We start from the raw sequence: 22,957 nt of genomic DNA on the forward strand, positions 1-22,957 counted from the left end.
AAGAGAATGAATCTTGAACTTCTGAACTTTTAAAGAATTAAAAGTGAATCTCAAATTAAAGAACTTTAATTTCTTTAATTTGAGATTCATATGACATTGGAGTTTAGTAGTATGGGAAGCTTTTTCTCTTTATTGAATTTGGAATCTTTATCATCATTGTAGTGAATTCTTAATCCAGTTGATGATGATAATGGCATTCCTATTTAATGTTGAAAGATATATTAAAGAAACTTTAATTAATCTAAACTTACACCATTTAAAAGAAAGGGAGGGGGAAACAAAATTCTGTTTTTAAAATCAGATTTTTACCAGATTAGTTTTAATTTCTAAAATAATTGTTATTGAATCAAAATTCCTTATTTATCTAAATAAATTTATTTCTCGGCTTGTTTTCTTCTCATTCAAATTGATTGATTTAATAAACAAAGTTTAATCTGTTTAATCCTTTTCTATATATATTATATTTTTAATATTTATTAATTATATTATTTTATTGATTGATAAAAATTAATTTAAAAAACACTGAGGATTCACTTAAACATCTATCCAGGAGCAAAGGAGATCTTTCTAGCATTGCATGACTATATGCTTGTGGTGAATGTTTATTCCAGCTCAAAAATAATGAAAGGAAATCAATTTAAGATGAATTAACATAATATATAAATAACATGTGACTGTAGAGGATAAAGACAACATTGATAAATTGATACAGAATATGTTCAGCAGCAGTATGACGACGTAGATTTTCAAGTGTAATGTTATGAATGGCACGTAAAACATCCAGTGGTCACCATTTCATATGTGTTTCTCTAGTTTCTCTAGCCTTTCTTATATGTTTCTCTAGTTTGCCAATATCCTGTGACACTGCTGGGTATACATTGTATACTGCTTTTAGGTGATCTCAGGAAAAAAAATCCAGAGGGGTGAAATCTGAGGAACATGGCAGACTTCAAATGGTGCTGTGTTGTCCTATCCAGCATTTGCTAAACTGATCTGCGAGCTACTGATGGACTGTACATCTATCAGGGTATGAGGTGGCATGCTATCATGCAGGCTGTAAACTTGTAGTTGTATCAGTGGCAAGTCTTCAATTCATTCATCTACTGTCAGGTTTAGGATCTTCAGATATTTGGAGTGCTGTCAATGATTGAATAGCTGTTCATCTCAAATTCTGCACCAAATATTTAGCATAAAAGGTACTTGGTGTCGTGTATGTCACATGCATCGTGGAGCATACTCAGCCAGATGGGGCACATTGTGATGGTTATACACTCTGTTCTGGAAAAACAGTGTCTCACGAGTTCATAAAATACACTGAAGGAGTTGTTGTTTGGCATGCTGTAAACTTAACATCTTGTTCATCACTCATATTGCTGTGCAGCATCCTCTGCACAGCAATTTCAAATTTCAAAATGGAATTTGAAATTTCCGTTAAAAAGCTGATAATTTGATAATAAAGGTATTTGATTTTGCCTGAGGATGACAGTTGTAAACTGTTGAAAGTACTTGTGAGTATATCTGAAGTTTAATAAATTGCTGTTAGTAACGCCGCAACACGGAAGTGTCATTCAATTTCTAAATGCTGGCGTGAAGTGTACTATATGTAAACTTCACGCCAGTGTTGAAAATAGCTTAATGAACTATATGTTCATTAAGGTATTTTTAAATGAATCTGTGTTGTGTGTATAAAAAAGTAGCCAAACTCTTAATTTTAATAATTTATACAATTTTTTTATATTTCAGGTAATACAGTGTTGTTGTGTTTTCTCACAATTTCGTATTATTTATGCCAAACCCACAATACAAGTATATTTAGTGATTTTAAATGCCGTTATCAGATTTTATTCGTTGTGAGTCTTGAAACATTAATATTGCTCCCAGTATTGATTACTTTCTGTGGTAAGTAAAAAAAATTGATTTTTTATTTGTAAATATTCATTTCAAATATTATGAGTTTTAGAATAGTGTATATTTCGTGTATGTAAACCAAGAATATTTACATAAAATCTACATTTACTTTATATTCACAAAATATTATGTATCGTTGCTTTATGTTATAGAATCTTTTGACTTTTAAAATATTTGAAATATGTATTGATTTATGTTTTATGATTTATCTAGAGGCATTTACATACACTACTATGTATATGAGCATAATCCCTAGTTTTTTGATTTAATTAAGTGATGTGTAATTTGATTAGTGAAAATAAAACTCCTTTAATAAGTTAGGGAGCTACTTAACATCAATATAATATTGATAAAAATTACTGTAAATATTGTCTTTGATGTTTAATTATTTCAATATGAAAGAAAAATAAAAATATAGAAAATAAACTTTCTTTTTTGATGAATAATTTTATAAATGAGTAATTTTGATAAAACAACTTAATGTATTTCTAATTGTATTTTTCTTTATTATTAAAATAATTTAACAATGGAAGATAGTATTTACAGCAGTTTTTATTAAAACTCCTTTGTGATATGAATTCTTTATTGGATATATTTCGCCCTGTATCTATCGGCATTTTAATTTACGTTATATAACATTTTATAAAATGCCTACTGTTTAATATCATAATGTTATAACAAGTGAGAATTTATTGTTTAATAATTCAGGAAAATGCACTTTAAATCTGATTTTAAATATTTAACAAAAAAAAAGTGTTTTTTATTCTCATTCAAATTGCCAACAAATATCAAAGATTTTTTCTTTGTTATTTTTTTAGTCTGCACATAGATGAGAAATGATATGTAAAAAATGTTATTCCTTTTATTTTCAAACTTCTTTTCCATTCTCTAGCAGGTCTGAGACTCGATCATTTTTGTTTCTTCACACGTGTCCTGCACCTGGATCTTTTCATTTTTGAACTTATTTAACTTTATTTTTTAAATTATACTTTCTATCTGAAAAGTTTCCTCAACCTTAACACAGAAAAAGAAAAACGTGAACTTTTAAGAAGTTTTCAGGATTTCCCAGGATGAGAAGAATTTCCCGGGTTAAAAAAACAGCCGAGATCCCATTTGAGAAACCCTAATAAACAGTACCACATGAATCAAACTCTTCATTTTCCCCACATTGTGCTGTAATAATTTCTTTTAGTAATAATAATAAAAATTAAAATTTACTCAGAAACATTTACTTCATTATTGTTTTATTCAGGATTAACTAGTTCATGTGGAGAGAAGCTTCGTGTAGTATTACAGTCATGCTATAACTATATAGCTAATTCTGATGAATTGCATATTTTATTTAATAAAACTTAATATCTGTGATTTATATAAATAAATGTATGTAAATATTGATGGAAGTCTAAAAACAGTTAGATAAGTATTAAAAATTAATTAATAGTTTCCTAAAACATTGATATAATATTTATTATTATATTGTGCTTTTATAATCTATTAAACATGTTCCTTTTTCTGTCTTTCTTTATGTTCTATTAAAAACTTCTATTTTATTTTTTAAACCTCTTAATCTTAACCTCAATAAATGTAAAGCCTCTTACTCAATCAGACAGAAACAAATAGTTGGAAGAAGCTGACTTCAACTGACTCAGAGATCAGTTGTACAATATGACATTTACCAGATATCCTTGTGTCTTTGCACTGGCATTTTATTTTAAAAATTTGGAAAGTTTTTGGACACACTTCCTATTTTTATATAAAATTTTCTTCTTATGAATAATTATGCAAAAGTGATTCAGTCATTTACTACACTTTTGTTTCATAATTATTTTGTCAAATGAACAATATCAAGCATATTAATGATTATATATAATTCATCTATATTCTATTAAAGTGACTCTAGTAATCATCATGATATTCTATTAAATACGATTAGATTATATATGGGTAATGATCATACATGATCAATCCCTTACAATTTTAACATATTGCAAGTTTAATAGGGCAAACAACAACAGTTTGAAATTTTTCTTAATAAAATTGCTTTTTTCTCATTAGTTTGTTTTTTCATAAAGCAAAAACAGTATTTGTTTTTGTTAATACTTTAAACTTACAGCCTTACAAGGAAGATTTATGCATTTGATTCTGTTTAATAAATATTGATTATCATATTTTTGTTTTAAAATCGAAAATATTTTGTCTATCATACAGCTAAGTAAATATCAAATATAAAATAAAATAGTAAGAAAATGTTTTATTAAAATTTATATATCAAATCCTTCTATTAAAAAAACAAATTAAGTTTTGTTAAATTAAAGCAAATTTGAATTTACCTTAATTTTGAGTTATAAGATATATGATCAGAATTATTCTATAGATATTATGTACAAGGTAGCTTCAAAAAGTTTTCAGAATTGGTTTATTATTTAAAAATGTGTGTACAATTGACAAATCAAGCAACGTGTCATTCAAAGTATTGTCCTTTGGCAACCACACACTTTTGCCAACACTGGTATAGCTGTTGAAAACATTCTTGGAAGCTGTGTCACAACAGCTCCTGCAACGCAGATGTTGCACTTTATATAACCTCATCCACATTCTTAAAGTGCCATCCCTTGATGGCATCTTTCAACCAGAGGAAGAGGTAGAAATCGCATGAAGTATGTCACGAGCATTTGTGGCACCATGTGTTGGCAAACACAGTGCATGCTCAATTGATCATGCAGGATTGAATGACAACTTCCAACTGAAATTCCTGCTGTTTTGGTGATCTGCTCAATTGACTTGCTGTCTATCTGACCTCGCAATCTCGATAACAACCAACACTTCCTCTTCAGACATTGATGTTGATGGATGACCACTTTGCAAATCATCAGCGATACTTTCTCGTCCCTCACGAAAGCACTTTTGCAGTCATAAACTTGAGAATGCTTTGTGGCAGATTCCACATAGGTGTCCTGAAGCATCTTTAAGATCTCAGAGGGTTTTTCCCCAATGACACACAAAATTTGATATTTACACATTGTTCTTCCACTGACGTTTTTGCCAAACTTTGTTTTATGACGTCTTCAGTGAATGGTAACTGTTATTATCTTTTCAATGAGTGCAGATTTGTTTGAACACATTTCTATATTTCTGACATCTTTAGCTAAGACACTCATTCCTTTGTTCATTGTCTTTAATTGACTAACCCAGCATAATTCTGGAAACTTCTTGAAGCTACCTTGTATTGTGAAATTCAAGCAAAACATAATTTTAAAATAATTCTATAACATTAGAGTAGAGATTCCTTTTAATACTTTTTCCTGTTATTTAGTATTAACAGTTAGATTCAACACGAACAAAGTTACTTCTGATGTTCATTGTGATGAAATAGCTACCGTATATTTATCGCATGGTCCTATTGGTGATATTGGATACAGGTAAGTTATAGTAATAATTTTTTATATGCAGTTAAAAATAAAAATAATCATGTTATTTATTTTTTATAATACTATGTAAATATATCCAATATTATGAAAATGTTTAAATGAAAACAGTTTAATTCCAAAAGAACATACCAATGTAGAATGATATAATGAATAAAATTGTTAGGAACTGTAAAACACTACACAAATGTTCACAGATGTTTAGTTCTAGTGTTTCCATTTTAAAGTTGTTTTTAAAATTAATTTATCCACAAAAATAATTATATAATTTGTTTGTATATTTATGGAAATTTCCTGTTTTTTGTTTTCTGTTTCTAATTAAATGAATGGTAATTAGGGTAAGACATTAAAAATGTTCTCTGTATTAAATATTTGACTTTATTTATTTATTTAAACTGATTATGAGTAATGTCAGTAAGGCAAGAAATACAACCAAACAACAAGAATGGCTACAATAAAATATGAAAATAACAGTGGTATAATAACATTAAATAAACAATTAAATAAATAATAACATTTACTGCCTTCCTAGGTACTCTAATGCCATTCATATTTGAATACAGTGGTATCTTGTACTTCAAATTTAATTCTTCCAGGAAGCCATTTTATGTCAGAGTTAATTTTCCCCATTAGAAATAATGAAAAGTGAGTTAATCCATTTACAGTCTCTAAATAATATCCATTTTGATAAACTTAAACAGCAAATACACATAATTTAAGATAAAAGTAACACATTTAAATGCCCTAAATAGCCCTTTCAAAACCTTTTTATTTCCAGTAGAATATAATAATATTTACTTGCACGAATGAATGTTTTTATATCTCTATCGAGATCTGCTTCAGGTTCAATAATATTCTACCAATGGAATGCTCAGAGTTCAAAAATTAACTGCCAATTAATTCAATTGTTCAAATTATTTGGCACAAATTAATTTGGATATTTATTTTCTACTTTATTATATACATTCACTGTCTGCATACTAATATTTTATCCCAAAATTCTATGAATAAGATGTCAATTTTGTTGTGGATCTTTTTGATATGTATATTGCCATGTGTATGATATACTATTGTTGTCTTTATATGTATGTCCTATTTGTATGCCCTAAATAATAAATCTAGACATGAAACATGAAATAAAGTACATAAATACTGTATAATAAAACGAAAATTACATTTACTGTACCTTTTGAAGAATGGCGATGTCCCATTTCTTAAGGTTACTATGCAACTTGGTTTTCTCACAAATAAATTCTCTCAGAGATGGTATCATCAGACAATTGCTTCTCATTTTTCCATGCTAGGATGAGTTTACCCTTCTCCTCAATAACATGCAATCTTCCAGGTTCATCATTGTCACACCTTAAGCCACATTTGCTGCATTTATTGCTTCCTTGTTCTTAAGAATGATGTACACCATTGATTTCGGTATCTTAAACATGGCTTCCAGACGAAACATACATGCCATTGTTTCATGTTTCACAATAAGTTTTCTTTACTTCAATTTTTGATACTATAATCTTTCCCTTAGGTTTCAATGCTTCCACACTATTCTTAGGTGCCATGGTTACTAGGTAGGGATTATATGTATTGTATACCAAACATGCCAATAATAAAGCAAAAAAAATAAACACTGAAAACACAAGTATTATTAAAAGATTATTTTAATAATGCAGATCATCAGGGAAGTTTAATTCTATGAATATAATTTATAAAATGTCATTACGGTTGTACTGAAAACATCATTGTATTGATGAAAAATAACCAAATAATTCCAAAGCATTGGCTAAAATATATTATTTTTATTTAATAGGCATTATTTATTCTGTTGATCTGATGACATGAATGTATTATATAATCGTAAAACTTCCATTAATCCACATTACTTAATTTTTGAAATATTTAAAATTTATATTTAAAGCTTTGGAATCAATACAAGTGACCAATTAATATAGGTACAACACAATAATTGTGGAAAAAAAAGAAATTCAGAGTGTATTTTTCAACAGAAAAATTAAATATTTAATAAATATAAATAAATTTTTATAATATTTTTTTAAATGTTTCTTTAAGCAAAAATTTACAAATTCATAATTTTCATTAACATAATTAAAATATTAGGATACCGAAAAGTTTTCTGCATCTTTTTTTTGGATATATCCAGTGGCATAGCATAGTGGGGGCGGGGCGGCCCGCCCCGGGCGGCACTTTTAGGGGGCGGCAAAATTTCACAATAAATAATAATAATACAATACACCTGTACAATACACAATAATGATGATTGTTCTTGCCGAAAAGTTCTTTAGAATTACTGTATATTTTAGTCTTAAATTGAGATACCTAAATAAGGGGGCAGCAAATTTTCCTCTGCCCCGGGTGGCTGACACCCACGCTACACCACTGGATATATCAGAAATTTTTGTAATTTCACAAATTGGATTTTAAGTCAAACAATAGATTTTACTGATCAAATTGATTAATGTTATTAAAAGTACAAAATATAGTATCTATGTTGTTTATTATTTTCAACTTGCTATATATTTAGAAAAAATTAAAAATGAGAAAGTTTTGCATGGAAAAAACCTATATGACTAAATTATGCATTAAAAATAGTTGATAAGGAAACCACAAGAACTGAATAATTTCATTTTATTGATACCATAAAGGTATGCTATGGTTATAACAATTTATAGGGATCATATATTGTACTAGAGATGTTTTGTTTGTTATATTGTTTTTTAATAACAGTATATAAGTTACCAAATATATAGTATATAAATTTAAATAACAAGTTTTTTAAGATTTGTTGTACTTCAAATTACAGTTTCATACTTATCACTTTCTTGAGTAAAACTCATGCCATGCATCTGCTTTTGTTACATATTGCATTATTCTCTAATATACTGGAATATTAATATCATATTTTTACAATTTCTATGAAACTACTGATATATTTATGATAACCACATCTAGACATAAATAGTAATAAACCAGCAAAAAAATAAATGTAATAAAATGAAAACAAAAACATTTTCTTCCATTTTAAATGGTCATCCTTGGGTTTGAAGAATGCAGATATAAAAGAATCCATGTTTTAAAAATAGAACATAAATTCAAAAGCTGGAAATGTGAAATACGCGCATGTCTATTGCAGCATTTTACATCATGCTTCAATCCCGATAATACGTTAAGTAACAATTTAAAAATAAAAGAATTTTTTACAAAATGCAAAATATACATCTTAATTCAAGACTTATGGTAGGTCATAGAATGCCCTCTGTGTGGTTAAGAGAGCCCATCTGCTTGTAATTAATTACCATGCTTCCTTTAATGTAATTAATTGCCTTGAATATTTCTATTTGTTCAAGATATTTCAGGCTGACTGGGTTTTCACAGCGGTGTAATAAATGAGCATTATCGAATTTAACCTGAACATCATTATCATTAACAAAAGTAGCTAGTGCTGTTGTGGAGAACCCTTATGAATTGTATATTGATGCTCTTTAATCCTTGTTTTCAGGTATCAAGCAGTGGCCCCAATATTTGCATGATGATTCATAAATCTTGAATTAAGACGTATATTTTGTATTTTGTAAAATTAAATCATTTTTAAATTGTTACTTAATGTATTATTGAGATTGAAGCATGGTGTTAAATGCTGCAATAGACGTGTGTGTATTTTGCAATGTTTTCAACTTTTAAATTACGTTCTATTTTTAAAAAATCCATTTGTTTACATCTGCATTCTTCGAATCTGAGGATGACCATTTAAAATGGAAGAAACGTTTACATTTATTTTTTTCTGGTTTATCGGTACTTACTTCTAGCTGTGGTTATTTATCGTACATATTATATTAATATTGCATTATATTTAAAATGTTAACATTTAATATTAACATTAATAAATATATATGTGGGATTTTATGATGAGAGCTATATGCAGTTTAGCAATAAAAATAAACATTTAACTACTACATGAATGGACAATTTACAATAACTAAGTTTAAGTAACTGGTTGGTAATTTGATGTACAACATTACTATAAAAACCGACCACAATCTAGGGCCAGAATGCCTTTTTTTCTTTTGCATTCTTTCTTTCATTTCTCTCTTTTTCTCTTCTTTTTCTCCTCCTTTCTTCGTTTCTTCTCTTTCTCCTTTGGATTCACCAGTGTTACCTTTTTATTCTCTTCTAATTAGCTGGCATCTGCTGATTAGTTTAACTCTGCACATAATTCAATTGACTTTGGATTTCAAGCAGATGATAAGAAAAGAAAAAACAAACAAAAACAATATAAATATAAAAAGCCTGATAGTTATATTAAAGCCAAATGATTGCTGGGTTAGATCAGAATATATTACTATTAAGTTTAATATAAGATAGTGCCTAAAGCCTACCTCTAGGCCAAATTACTTAGCATTTAATTATTAATAGTAGTAGTAATGTTGCCTGATCTAATTTGACTTCAAAAACCATATTCAAGCATGCCAAGAACAATCTCTGTATAAATCACAAAGGATACACAGTGTCTTTCCTCAGCCTGGAATGCATACTTTGTATTTGTAAATATGTAGTAGGGTGGACTTAGTATACGCTGTCTTAATTTAACAGTACGACTGTAGCGCATATTTCTTATAGAAATATCAAATTACAGTTTCAGATACATTAAAAATTATTTAAGAATTTTTTAAATTTCCTGAAAATGTCTTGTTTTGATTTGTTTTGTATTTTACTTAGTCTTCTTTACATCGATACAGTAATTAAAATTCTACTATATCAAATACAATTTTGTAATGTATATAAAATATGGTAAAAAAAGTTATTGTTTTATATTTGTTTTATTTATTTATTTTTTGAGATATATTTATAGTATATCTCAAAAAATAAATAATTTATACTATATTATAATATACATATTTACAGTATAGTCTACAATCCAATATGTAGAATTGCCTATTATTTTTTTGTATCTTCACTTCATAAATCAATTTTTATTGAAATTAAAAGAGATGTCAGTATTGAATAATTATAGTGAACTGCTTTATTACATTAAAGTTTTTATAGTAGTGACAATATTGCTTATATAAATTTCTTAACATAAATTCTATTAGGTCAAAAACATTAGTATTTGTTTAATAAACATTTCTCAGCATCAAGTGTTTGACGATTCATTAAGCTTCTAGTAATGATATTTTATCTATATAACTATGTACTATTTTGTCTATATACTATAACAACTGAATTCATATTTGGTAGAAAGTATAACTCATCACTAAACACCTTTGGATGCTGAGAAAAATTTCTTTGTTGTGTGCTAATGTTTTCAGCCTAATGTATACACCATTCTCAGGTGACTGATTTTGGAACATCTGTTACAAACTGTTTCAAAATAGAATACATTTTGTATAGGACATTAGAACATCAAAGTTTAAATATTTAAATAGAATATTGGAACATTATACTTATAAATATTTGAAATATAAAGAACACAAAAATAAAATTTTAACATAAAAGCAAGATAATAATTCTAAATTAACCATAAATTCTAACAAAAGTGAAGTAAGATAAACTATAAAAATATAGAATTAAAATTGTAAATTTTAAATACAGAAATATATGTTAGCAAAGTTAACTAGGAGTTTCTATACAGTTTATTTTTTACAATGAACTTCCATGATAATAGTAAACTGTTCACATCTCTTGCATTAATACATTTATCCTCCAATCTCCTCATGTATGGATTTGTCTTTTGCTTCCCCAAATCAAAACTGGTCGAAACCAATCTCCTCATATATATTTCAATATTTTCAGCATTCACTGCCAATATTGGGGATTGTAAAGTCTTAATTATCTTCACCTCATCCCATTTTACCATAGAACTCTCTGTTTGTGCCATCTGGGATAGTACTGTATTGTAAAGGCCCTTCTTTTTTTACATTATGCTGATGTTCTTTAAGTCTAACTCCCAAGTTTCTTTTGGTGACTCCAATATAATTCTTCTTTATTCCTAATTGCATGTTTTCATGAGGTATTTTGTACATAATTTTTTTCTCCTCTTTTTTAACATATTTTTGTCATTCCTCAATATACTGTAAACATTTGGTGCTCTTTTAAGAATTAGTTTAGAGTCTTTATGGTCTGCCATTTCTTTCATAATGTTCATGTTCTTGTTAAAAGTGAACTCTGCAATTGGTAGACAGCAAAGGCTCTAAACTAATTCTCAAAAGAGTGCCAAATATTTACAGTAATTATACTGGGGAATGACAAAGATATGTTAAAGAAAGAGGAGAAAAAAGATATGTACAAAATACCCTTATGAAAACATGCAATTAGGAATAAAGATGAATTATATTGGAGACACCAAAAGAAACTTGGGAGTTAACTTAAAGAACATCAGCATAATGTAAAAAAAGAAGGGCCTTTACAATACAGTACTATCCCAGATGGCACAAACTGAGAGTTCTATGGTAAAATGGGATGAGGTGAAGATAATTAAGGCTTTACAATCCCCAACATTGGCAGTGAATGCTGAAAAAATTGAAATATACATGAGGAAATTGGAGGATAAATGTATTAATGCAGAGATACGGACAGTTTACCATCAGCATGGAAGTTCGTTGTAAAAAATAAACTGTATAGAAACTCCTAGTTAACTTTACTAACATATATTTTGGTATGTAAAATTTAGAATTTTAATTCTATATTTTTATAGTTTATTTTACTTCACTTTTGTTAGAATTTACGGTTAATTTAGAATTATTATCTTTCTTTTATGTTAAAATTTTATTTTTATGTTCTTTATATTCAAATATTTTAATCTTTATATTTCAAATATTTAAAGTTTGATGTTCTATACAAAATGTATTCCGTTTTGGAACAGTTTGTAACAGATGTTCCAAAATCAGTCACCTGAAGATGGCCTACACATTAGGCTGAAAACATCAGTGCATAACAAAGAAATATTTTTTTAGCATCCACAGGTGTTTAGTGATGAGTTATTTTTACTATATTTGAATGATAACAAGTAAGTGTACTCAAAAATAATTTAGCAAAACAATGGATATGATTTACGAAAAAAATAAATTTTTATATCAATAATAAGTTCACTACATATGTTTAATTATATATTATTATACCATAAAATAGATTCTTAAAAAAATTAAAAGAAAGGATGACAGTTATTAAACTTCTTTATCACATTCATCCAGTTAAATATTTTAAAATTTTCAGTTAATAAAATGTACCCTTTTGTAATGACAAAACGAGCTAGTTTAGTTTCTCTTGCATATTACAATTAAAAAAAGTCAATTAATATATATTTTGAAATTAATATTAATAAATATTTTAGATATTGATAAAATAAAGGATGTCATTTAATTTGAATAAATTACTTTCCGAACAACCCAATATAGTTTTTTCCATAGAAAAATAAACGCAATATTCTTATAATAAATAATTATTTTATTGAATTATATATTGACATTTTTGGTCAAATACCTGTTGTCATTGTTTCTGGTAGTAGCATGATTTCACATTCATAAAAGTTGTGATCGTTGTTTACAAAAAACCGATCCAAGTGATATTTGACATTGTCATTTCAAGTAAATGTCATACAGGTAAAAAAAATTCGTATAGACGGGAACAAGTAATAATCTGAGTGTTCCCGATCTGGCGAATATGGTTGGTGTGATAACACATCCCATCTAAGCTATAACAGTTTCTGAGGAGATACCAAACTTGTGTGAAATTTGGCATTATCATGGTAAAACACTACACTTTGTTTGTTGATCAATTCTGGCTTTTTCTGTTTGATGATATTACTCAATTTGTTTACTCGATGGCAGTACACTTTTGAATCAATTGTTAAATTGTCTGGTAAAAGCTCAAAAAAAATTTTTTTTAAATTCAACCATAGAGAGCATCTCTCGTTAATAACATGTGGAACCCATATATCGAGCTTTGTTCCAATTTGTTTCGAAACCAATTCGTTTTAAGTAATAATAAACGGTTCAATTTAACAGATTTAATCTCTTAGTGATTTCACGTGTTGTTATACGACAGATCGCTTCAGTCAGTACCTTTATTTTGTTTTCATTGGCTTCAAATAGCCATTCAGAATGTGGTGTATCTTCGATATTAAAATTGCCAGAACGCAATTTTGTAAACTAGTTTTGGCACTGTCTGTCTCTCAACACATCTTCTCCAAAACTGTACCACAATTTTTTTCTTGTTTGAACAGCATTTTGCTTTTTTAAGACTAAAAAATCAAAATATGCCAAAAATGATGCTTTTGATTATCCATGTTTGATGGGTCACCAAAAAAAAACAATTGTACAGAATCAAACAAAATTTTTTACAAATAAGCCTTAAAATGTCAGCTGTCAAAGTATATAATGAAAATGTGGTTTAAAATAAAATTGGCTGGTAAAAATACATCCAATTCCTCTAATAATAAAAAGACGAAATTACTTTCCGAACAACCCAATAATAATAAAAATACATAAAATTATTCTTTAGTAATGCTCTTGTAATTATTTCTCTAACCATATAGGGGACTTTACCTTTAAAAAATATGTGAAAATATTACTTCAGAATAAGAAATAAGCATTATTTTCATTAATTTATTGATATATACAGTAGAACTGCTTTTACGATCTAATTGGTTCCTAGAAAATCATTATTAAGCAAGCTGTCGTATTTCCCAAAAGCTCAATGTCATAAATTAAGTTTACATTCCTGGAATCTATACTTTCCTATAGTTTAGTTTTAACTATTTATAATAGCATCTAGAGATGGCCAATAAAAAAGTATGGCATTTTATACAAGCATTATTAAAAATTTGTCATGACAATAGAATGTACACGAGTAATTATAAAGTAGCAATTAATGTGATAATGGTGATATTTTTAGTAATTAGTATTATAATTTGATATATTTTACTGAGAGTTAAAATAATTATTTAAAATTTTAAATAATAAAATTTAGTTTTTCTAAAGCATTAATTTTCTTTTTAGCATAATGATGTGTTTAATCATTCATGATAAAAATTGTTATTAATTAACAAATACATTTAGCTTTTCGCAAGCTATCTATAAAAAGTTATTACCATGTTAATAATTATACACTTGTACTGGATTAAATAGTGATTTTTATATAAATATAACATGAATTCAGTTAAATTAATGTAGAATTAAAAAATAATAATAATTTTTTTAGTATTTAAAAGCATAGAAAAGTATTTTCATATTGAAAATTAACTTCAGTATTTTTAAAGACCTTTTCTAATTATTTTTATAAATATAATTTAAAATAAAAAAAAATTGATATGAGAAATAAAACTAAATAAAAATAATTATAAATAAACAAAAGTTTTATTTATTTATAATTATTTTTATTTAGTTTTATTTCTCATATCAGTTTTTTTTTTATTTTAAATTATAAAAACAAAATGTAAACATACATGTGTAAAATTACCGTATATCTTGGCAGATAAGACGAGGTATAAATTTTCGTCCAAGTTTTATAGTTTTAGCATATATCTGTCCTATAAGACGACCCCCAAACTATCAACGGCTTATGAATTTAGTTTAGATCAGCGCGCTCATCATCTGCATAATACTGTATAATGTATACGGAATTATGTCCTATTTGTAATTTTTCAAATGAACAAATTTATTTTCTTGCATCTGGCAGCACTGCCTTGCGATTGTTGCAAGCATTCGCACTGATTCGGCATTCAGGTAATGACTGACTATCCATAAAAACGTCGTATGGGCTATTCTATTTTGTGAACATACCCTACCCTCTACTAGTAAATAATTACGGTTTGTCTGTCTTTTTTATAATGGTTTTAATTTACAAAAAATTAGATTGAAATTTATATATCTGTCCTATAAGACGACCCCAGATTTTGGGGGCCTTTTTTTACGATTCAACTATCGTCTTATCCGCCGAGATATACGGTAAATAACTTTATTATTAATTTTTTTATCATATCTAAAGTTATTGAACTGATAAAATGAATTTACTACTTTTTAAAAACTTATGATTAAATGATTTCTTCTTTTAATTTAAAAGTCATGCTTCAGTACATATAATTTATAACTTTAAGTGGTTACGATAAAGAAAATTAAGTAATTTAATTTTTGTTTAAATAATCTATTTTTACATAATAAATTATTTATAATTTACGTAAGTAATCGGCATATTTCTTTACTGTTGAGCCATTCAAAGAACAAAAGTAATTTTTTTTGTTTTTATACATCTTTTCTTTGTAATTAAAAAAGAAAAAGGTGTTGAGATCAAATGTTATTCTGCCTTTATCTTAAAAATGGTTTTCCCCTCTAAAATTTTGCATTGGATTAAATTATATTTTTTTCTAATAATTACCGTAATTAAAAATTTTCTTCGTATACTTAAACGTGATAATAACACATAAGCATCTTTGGTTTGACCTTTCCATTGTTAAATGAACTATATCATGTAACTCATGCATGTTAAAAATTATTTAAATTTCTGAACTTCTATTTTCATATGTAATTAAAATGACATTATGTATGTAATTATAATTTAGCATATAAAAATGAAATGAAAAAATTAGAATATTGAATCTGCTCCATTACTTTTGATGATCTATAGGCAACACACACAGTAGTGTATATTACTTATAGTTGCACTATACATTACATATCTTGGAAATTTATTACTAACATTTAACATATATTTAAATCAATTAAATCAAAGATATTTATAAATGATATGGATATAAATTTACTTAAAGTTTATGATTAGGTGCCAATACTTTCTAAATTTGGAAACAAAAAGTTTATTAGTACAGTAGGATTTTTTTTGTTTTATGTAGGATTTGATATCTGAGTTCATGTTTACATGAATGGTTAGGTTAACTCTTGAATGCACGAGAGTATTCTATTACAACACATGTTGATATTATTGTTGTTTTTCTTTATCAATATAAAGATAACATTATAGTAAAGTTTATTTTTATTTTATTCTAATTTTTTAGATGCCTGCAAACATTTTATTACATTATTATGTCCTCCTATTCTATATTAATAATAATAACAATAACTCTATCAAGATTTTCCTTTACTATTTATATAATTTATATTGTTTTGTTTCTCAGAAATGATTACAATTATTATACTCTAATTTTAAACATATTCTTCTGTTTAAAATTAAAATAAATATTATTATTATTATTATTATTCTTTAAAGACTTATATAAATTTTTTTAATCATTAAAAATATTTATATTATTAAATACAGTAGAGAGTCGTTAATCCGAATCAGTTGGGGACTGGGGTTGTTCGGATTAGTGATTTGTTCGGATAACCGATTATGTACGAAAAAATATATTAACCTGTCCGATGTTGAAATTTTTCTCCGTTGCGTGTTGCTTCGTGTTGAATTTTCGTCGATTTTAAGCCTAACAAAAATTTTTATAATAATAATCGAGGCTATTGTATCGGTAAAAATTATTTCTTTATTTTGTACAAACAAAATAAATATATTGAAAAATATAAAAACATAAAAATTATACTTTAGAAGTAAATCTAGTATCAAAAAAGTTTGATTCGGCACGACACAGTCCGACTGAAAATCGTTCGGATAACCGGGGTTCGGATGAACGACACTCTACTGTATATAGAAAAATTTTTACTGTTTAATTTTTACAAAGTGAAACAATTAAATAAATTTTAAACAGTTAAATCATTTTTTGCTCATGTAGACTAATGAATATTTATAATGAATGTCATCTTTAATTTGAAAAATGAAGAATGTCAGATTTTAGAGTGTGACAAATTTCAAATCGTATATGTATGAATATATTTGTTTATATTCTCAAATACTATTGGCCTTCTTTAACATTTAAACTCATATTTATCAATACAAGTTTAACAGATTTAAAGAAAAAGAATTTACCATTGTACAATGTTTTCATTCATTTAAATATTCACAGAAATTAGTAAAGGAAGTGATTAAATGGTGTAAGCACATTTTGATGAATATCAATTATCCAAGAAGTTTATTTCAACATTTTGAAAAACTTGTAGCACATTAGTACAGTAAACAAGACATTTTGATAAAGAAATCAAATAGATAACCGAAGAAAATTATTCGTATATTTTTCAAGAAATTCTTTAACCTTTTAGAAAAAGTTGCTTAAATATTATGAGAGAACCAATTATTTCATGAAGATCAGTTCAGAGGAACTGTTCACGACAGCATTAATTTATCGAAAATTCAAACGTTGCGATAACTGAATTATATAAACATTACTTGCAATTTTGTGATGATGCTATCAATATTTTAAATAGATATTAAAAGTAAATATTACTATTGTAAACTTTGCTACAGATGAAAAAGTTTCTCCCTCATCTTTCCTGAAGAAGAATTTTTTCTGATTCATCATCAATTCATTATTGAATAATATAGTAGAGTCCTGTTAACTTACCTTAAAATGTGGACTGAGAAGCAGACAAGTTTTATGGACTCTGGGATGATTATTCACAACCCATAATATACATTGCTACAAATTAACCTATTAAAAATATTTTAACACATTCAGAGCAAAAGAAAATCTACAGTACAATCTAACATAAAATAGTTACTGTACTACAAAACATACGAAATTTATGCTAAATTAATGAATTTATTTAATATACAGTGATGTAGCGATGATGCTGGACTAAATAGCAATATTTTTGTAAAGGTATTATATGTGCAAATTAATGTACCGTACATATTAACTATATACCAATAAAGAGTATTTTTATTTAAAAAATATTGGTTATTCAGTTGTTACTTTTGAGCTAGTGACATTCACTTGGTGACATTTTGGGAGTGGCATCTTGGAGAAAGGATTCTCTGTTGATATGCAAAATTGATTCTATTATCGTTTCTGGTGAAGAATGATAACTTATTTGATCCTAGTGTTAAGTTAGTGATAAAAATTAGATTACATGTATTTATTTATTTTTAATGACAACAAATTTTATGGAATGTCAAGTTGTCGAGAGTTGAGTTTCCGAGACTAAGGATGTATCGATACTTTCCTGCAATACCAAGTACTTTCTGTACTCAATACTTTTCCTCTGGTATCAGATCTGGTATCATTTAAATTTTTTACAGACAAGTAAGGTCTGCCCGAAACCAGATTTTGCATCCGCATCAGGAATGAAATGGAATTTTACACTATTTTCAGTTAAGTTAAACTGATATAAAAATATTAATGACCAAAAATTAATAAATGTATTACATCAAATTTTATTTCCAGAATCTATATATACTTAGAGTTTGATTACTATTTATAAATAAACATTTAGTTAAAAATTATGTAGTACTTTTGTTTGTTAATTGACTTGGACTTTCAGTGATGTTTAAAATGAATTACAATTTATATATACTTGTTTGCAATGACATTTGTAAAATTTGAACATAATATAGCACTTTCAATGTAAAGACACTGTTTTACCTTTTCACTAACAATTTCTTATCCTATTAACTAACACTCTATGTATAGTAGTACTCACAGAGCCCATTAACATGACTGTAGATCCAAGGCTTCTTTTATGTATGTACATAAAATGTCGTACATACAAGTGCAAACTGAAGTACTGACTAATGCACTGATTTCTGAACTAAATAGCAGGGATTCAGTTCCCTGGAGTAAGCAATAAAATATTAATTGCTATACCAGGGCCCTCTCAGCCTTCATTGTAATGAGTATAGTATACTTTTATTCCTCTTTTTATGCAGTCCATTTTACATGATTTTGAAAATAACGTGGTTGACAAAAGAAAACTAATCCTCTTTTTGTGTGATTTTTTTTTTTTTTTTTTTTTTACAGGATGCATGTACTGTACTTTTTTATGCAATTTTTTTATATGGCATTCTTTGGAACATGTCTACCATGGAAAAAGGAGGATAGGTGTACCTTTTCAACGGTAAAAACAACTGGAAGGCAATGCGACAGCTGAAAAGATTTTCAATTTCGAATTCCAATCCCAATACTGGCTGGTATCTAAACTTTAAAACTGATATAACAATACTGGTATTGATACTTTAAAAATTACTCATGATACCAGTATCGATACTTTTGTGGTATTGGGACATCCCTATCCAGGACTCTACTATATTGCAAAATGTGAAGTCATTTATCCTATTAGACCGATTGACAGAGAGAAAAAATTCAAGTATTTGTTGTCAAATAAATAACTATTCACCACACCGAATTAATGATAATGACGCACTTGGAACCAAATTATGGTGTGATAAAAACACACCATAATTTGCCAGGAAATGCCGGATACGTCTTGCTTTCAGGAGGTGTCCAACTATTTTTAACATCCTACATAATGGGAAGGACCGTCCTACCCCAGCAGACTCCCCGCAGTGTATAGTGTCCTTTTAAGGGATAATAGATGTGATAGAGACCTGATATATATAGGCTCTACTAAACTTTCTATGGGTATCAGAATACAAGAACATCAGGCGGACATTTGTCATGTGAGAACCTCCATGGCCCTCGCGACTTATGTAACGGTTTCTGACATTTGCCTGGAAAAAGTCAGCTACTATCTCCTCCTCGCTGCACCTCCCACTGAACACCTCAAATGGTTAGAGGCTATGCACATTTTTAAATCCAGTATCACAGCTACATAAATTTTAAAGAGGAGATGGTTTTGTCATTGGCCTGGCGGGAGTTGATTCACAACTTGCTGTAGCTGCTCATTGTGTCCAAGCAGGCTGACTCATTGCGCATGCGCGAGATGGTTTTTTGTAAATTTTTTCAAATTTATAATCAAACTCTTATTTAAACGTCATTCTATAATTGAATAACCATCTGGGAATGGTTAAGAACCTGATGCAGAGCCCAGAAGGGGTTCGAAGACATTCATTTTTTCGATATTTTTATTACACCGTAATTTGGTTCCGGGTGCGTCATTGTTGTCAAATAATTCAAGATATATTTTAACTTCGTATGAATGAAAGAAAGAAAGAATTCTTTTGTAAGCAACTTGCTCTATGATGATTTAGATAATGGACATAACTTGGAAAAATTAAATTACTATTACATTACTACAATATAAATAAACTTAAGGGGCCTAAAATATACATCATATCTCAACATGAATAGGAACGTAATAATATAGATTTGGCAGGAATAAATTCATGGATATTATGTTAAAAAAAATCACTAGTTCTTGTAAATACGTACTGTGTTGCAATTGATAATTGCATCAAGGAAAAAAAAAAAATTGAACAAAATAAATATTTGAATAAACCATCAAAGTTATGTATTATATCTCACAAAGTAGTGTAAGTTCCTAAAGCAGAAACCAGAATAATATATTTCTTTTTACAATGTTCAACACATTGTAAAAAGAAAAAAATTGTATATCTTAAAATATAAAATAGATAATGTGTTCAATAAAAATAATTTCATAAAAAACAAATAACTGACGACAAAAACAATATAAATGGGTCAGAGTGACGCACAATATTCTTTTTAAATAAACAAAAATAGCCCATCTTCTATTATTTAAGTGATTAGTTTTATTCTATTCCATTATGTTTGAGTTTTTATAAGTTTATTTACTTTATATTTATGATAATTATAAAAATAAACGTAGAAATTATTAGGCCCCATCATTTAATTTTTTTTACATAATATATTAATGCAGTATTAACGGTGAAGTAATTTGATGATAATTGTAGGAAAGTATAGAAAAGAATTAAGTAATTTTCATACATTAGTGTATATTTTATATTATTTTAACATTGTCAGTCAGATCTTTCTTGCGCTTAATGAATATGGAACTTTTATTAGAGTTTTAAGGTTTAAATCCTATTCTATAAATTTTTTTAACTTTATAAAAACTTTTAAATTAAAATGTAATTAATTAATATAACTGACGACAATGTATTTCTTAAATATATGATGAATAATGATTTTTGTATTCAAAAATGTAGCCAAATGTTATCAGATTTTTCAGGTTATTGTTAAGCTTTTTGTGATAGACCAAGATGATGTATAATAACATCATAATATATCAATCATAAATATTTTTAATAAATATACAGTGTATTAGACATAATATTAAATATTTAAACAGCAATGATATTTTGTAACCTAGTAATTTTGTTTATTATTTTATATTATAATGACAATATGTACATTTACTATAACCATAACATGTAAGTGTAGATATTTTTATAAACTTTACATAAACAAAATCTAACACCTTATCTTCGCTGAGAAAGTTTAATTTTAAACAAACGTTTTCAGCCTATTCTATAGGCCATCATCAGGCTAAAAAATCGAATAGTATTGTTCCATAAGAATAAGGTGTTAGATTTTGTTTATATAATTTTTGCTGGGCACGTTTTATTTAATATAAACTTTACTATTGATTTTAGATCAAATCGAATTAATAAAATTTGCGAATTACTGTTTCAAAATTATAGTTTTAAATAAGAAAAATTTAATCGATATAGAAACGGAAATTTTTATTATTCGAAAGCAAGAACATTTTCAAACTTTGTAATTTATCGTCAGCTACACAATGATTATGTAGCCAGTGATGAACATTTAAGTATGTAAATATTTTCTATTTTAAAATAACGTATTTTCCGGCGTATAAGATGACTTTTTAACCCAGGAAAATCTTCTCAAAAGTCGGGGGTCGTCTTATATGTCGGAATATACGGCTCTTACGCTACAAGTTTTATTTATTATTTAAGGAATGGAATTATTATTTACAAATAAAGAAAGCCATAATTTAGAATTATCATTTTTATTATTTTATTTTAACAATAAAAAAATTTAAAAGTACTGATTCTATCAATATAGAAGGAAGATAAGATAAATATACGTTTGTGTGGGAAGGACAAGGACGACAAGCATTCACTCAAATCAAATAACATGAAAAAGTGACAGTGGCATTTTTTTAAAAAAGATCAGTATTTAGGATTTGTAGTTAAAAATTAATTAATAAATAACATTTTTCAATAATGTTATACATTCCTATTATTATTTGTTTTTAGTTTATTTTTTAAATAACAATTATGTCAAACATTTAGATGATTTGGTGCTGTATTACTTAATATTCAAGAATGCTACTTTGTAAATTGTTTTGCTATTGGTTCTAAATTACTGTATATCAGATAATTGTTTCGGAAAATTATTTATTTTTTTCTAAAGTTAACATCCCATAATTAGAATAATTTAATAAAGATGAAATCTGAAAGAAATTAATTTTTCATGCCAGATTCTTATGATATAAACAGACAGTGCTTTTAAACTTTTATAAGATAAGATGAAATCTGAAATTTTAAAACATTTTGCTTATTTTAGATTTAAATTTCACTGATTAAGGTCTCAAAAATTATATATCCTTCCATATAATTTCTCTGCTGCTTTCTGTATTAAATGTCAATGAAAATTAAATGCAAATTTCATTTTATGAAATGAGTTAATGTTGATTGGATGATAGTAATTTAGATAAAGATGCTTTTAACATTCAGATATAATCATTAATTTCTAACTGTAAATTTTGACCATTGGTTGCAAATATGGGTATTAGACACACATTCTGATA

At 27.1% G+C, this 22,957-nt stretch overlaps 1 protein-coding gene across 1 annotated transcript in view; it reads left to right on the forward strand.

Annotated features, from left to right (window-relative positions):
- Positions 1-22,957, forward strand: part of LOC136981015 (transmembrane protein 192) — a 49,284-nt gene that overhangs the window by 15,200 nt on the left and 11,127 nt on the right. The window contains exons 4-5 of the mRNA XM_067277274.1: positions 1,744-1,899; positions 5,222-5,327. Coding sequence (XP_067133375.1) covers positions 1,744-1,899; positions 5,222-5,327 — 262 coding nt within the window. The remainder of the gene's footprint in view (positions 1-1,743; positions 1,900-5,221; positions 5,328-22,957) is intronic.

Source organism: Centruroides vittatus, unplaced genomic scaffold, assembly GCF_030686945.1.
Source record: "Centruroides vittatus isolate TY-2023 unplaced genomic scaffold, ASM3068694v2 contig_738, whole genome shotgun sequence".
NCBI classification, from domain to species: Eukaryota; Metazoa; Arthropoda; class Arachnida; order Scorpiones; family Buthidae; genus Centruroides; species Centruroides vittatus.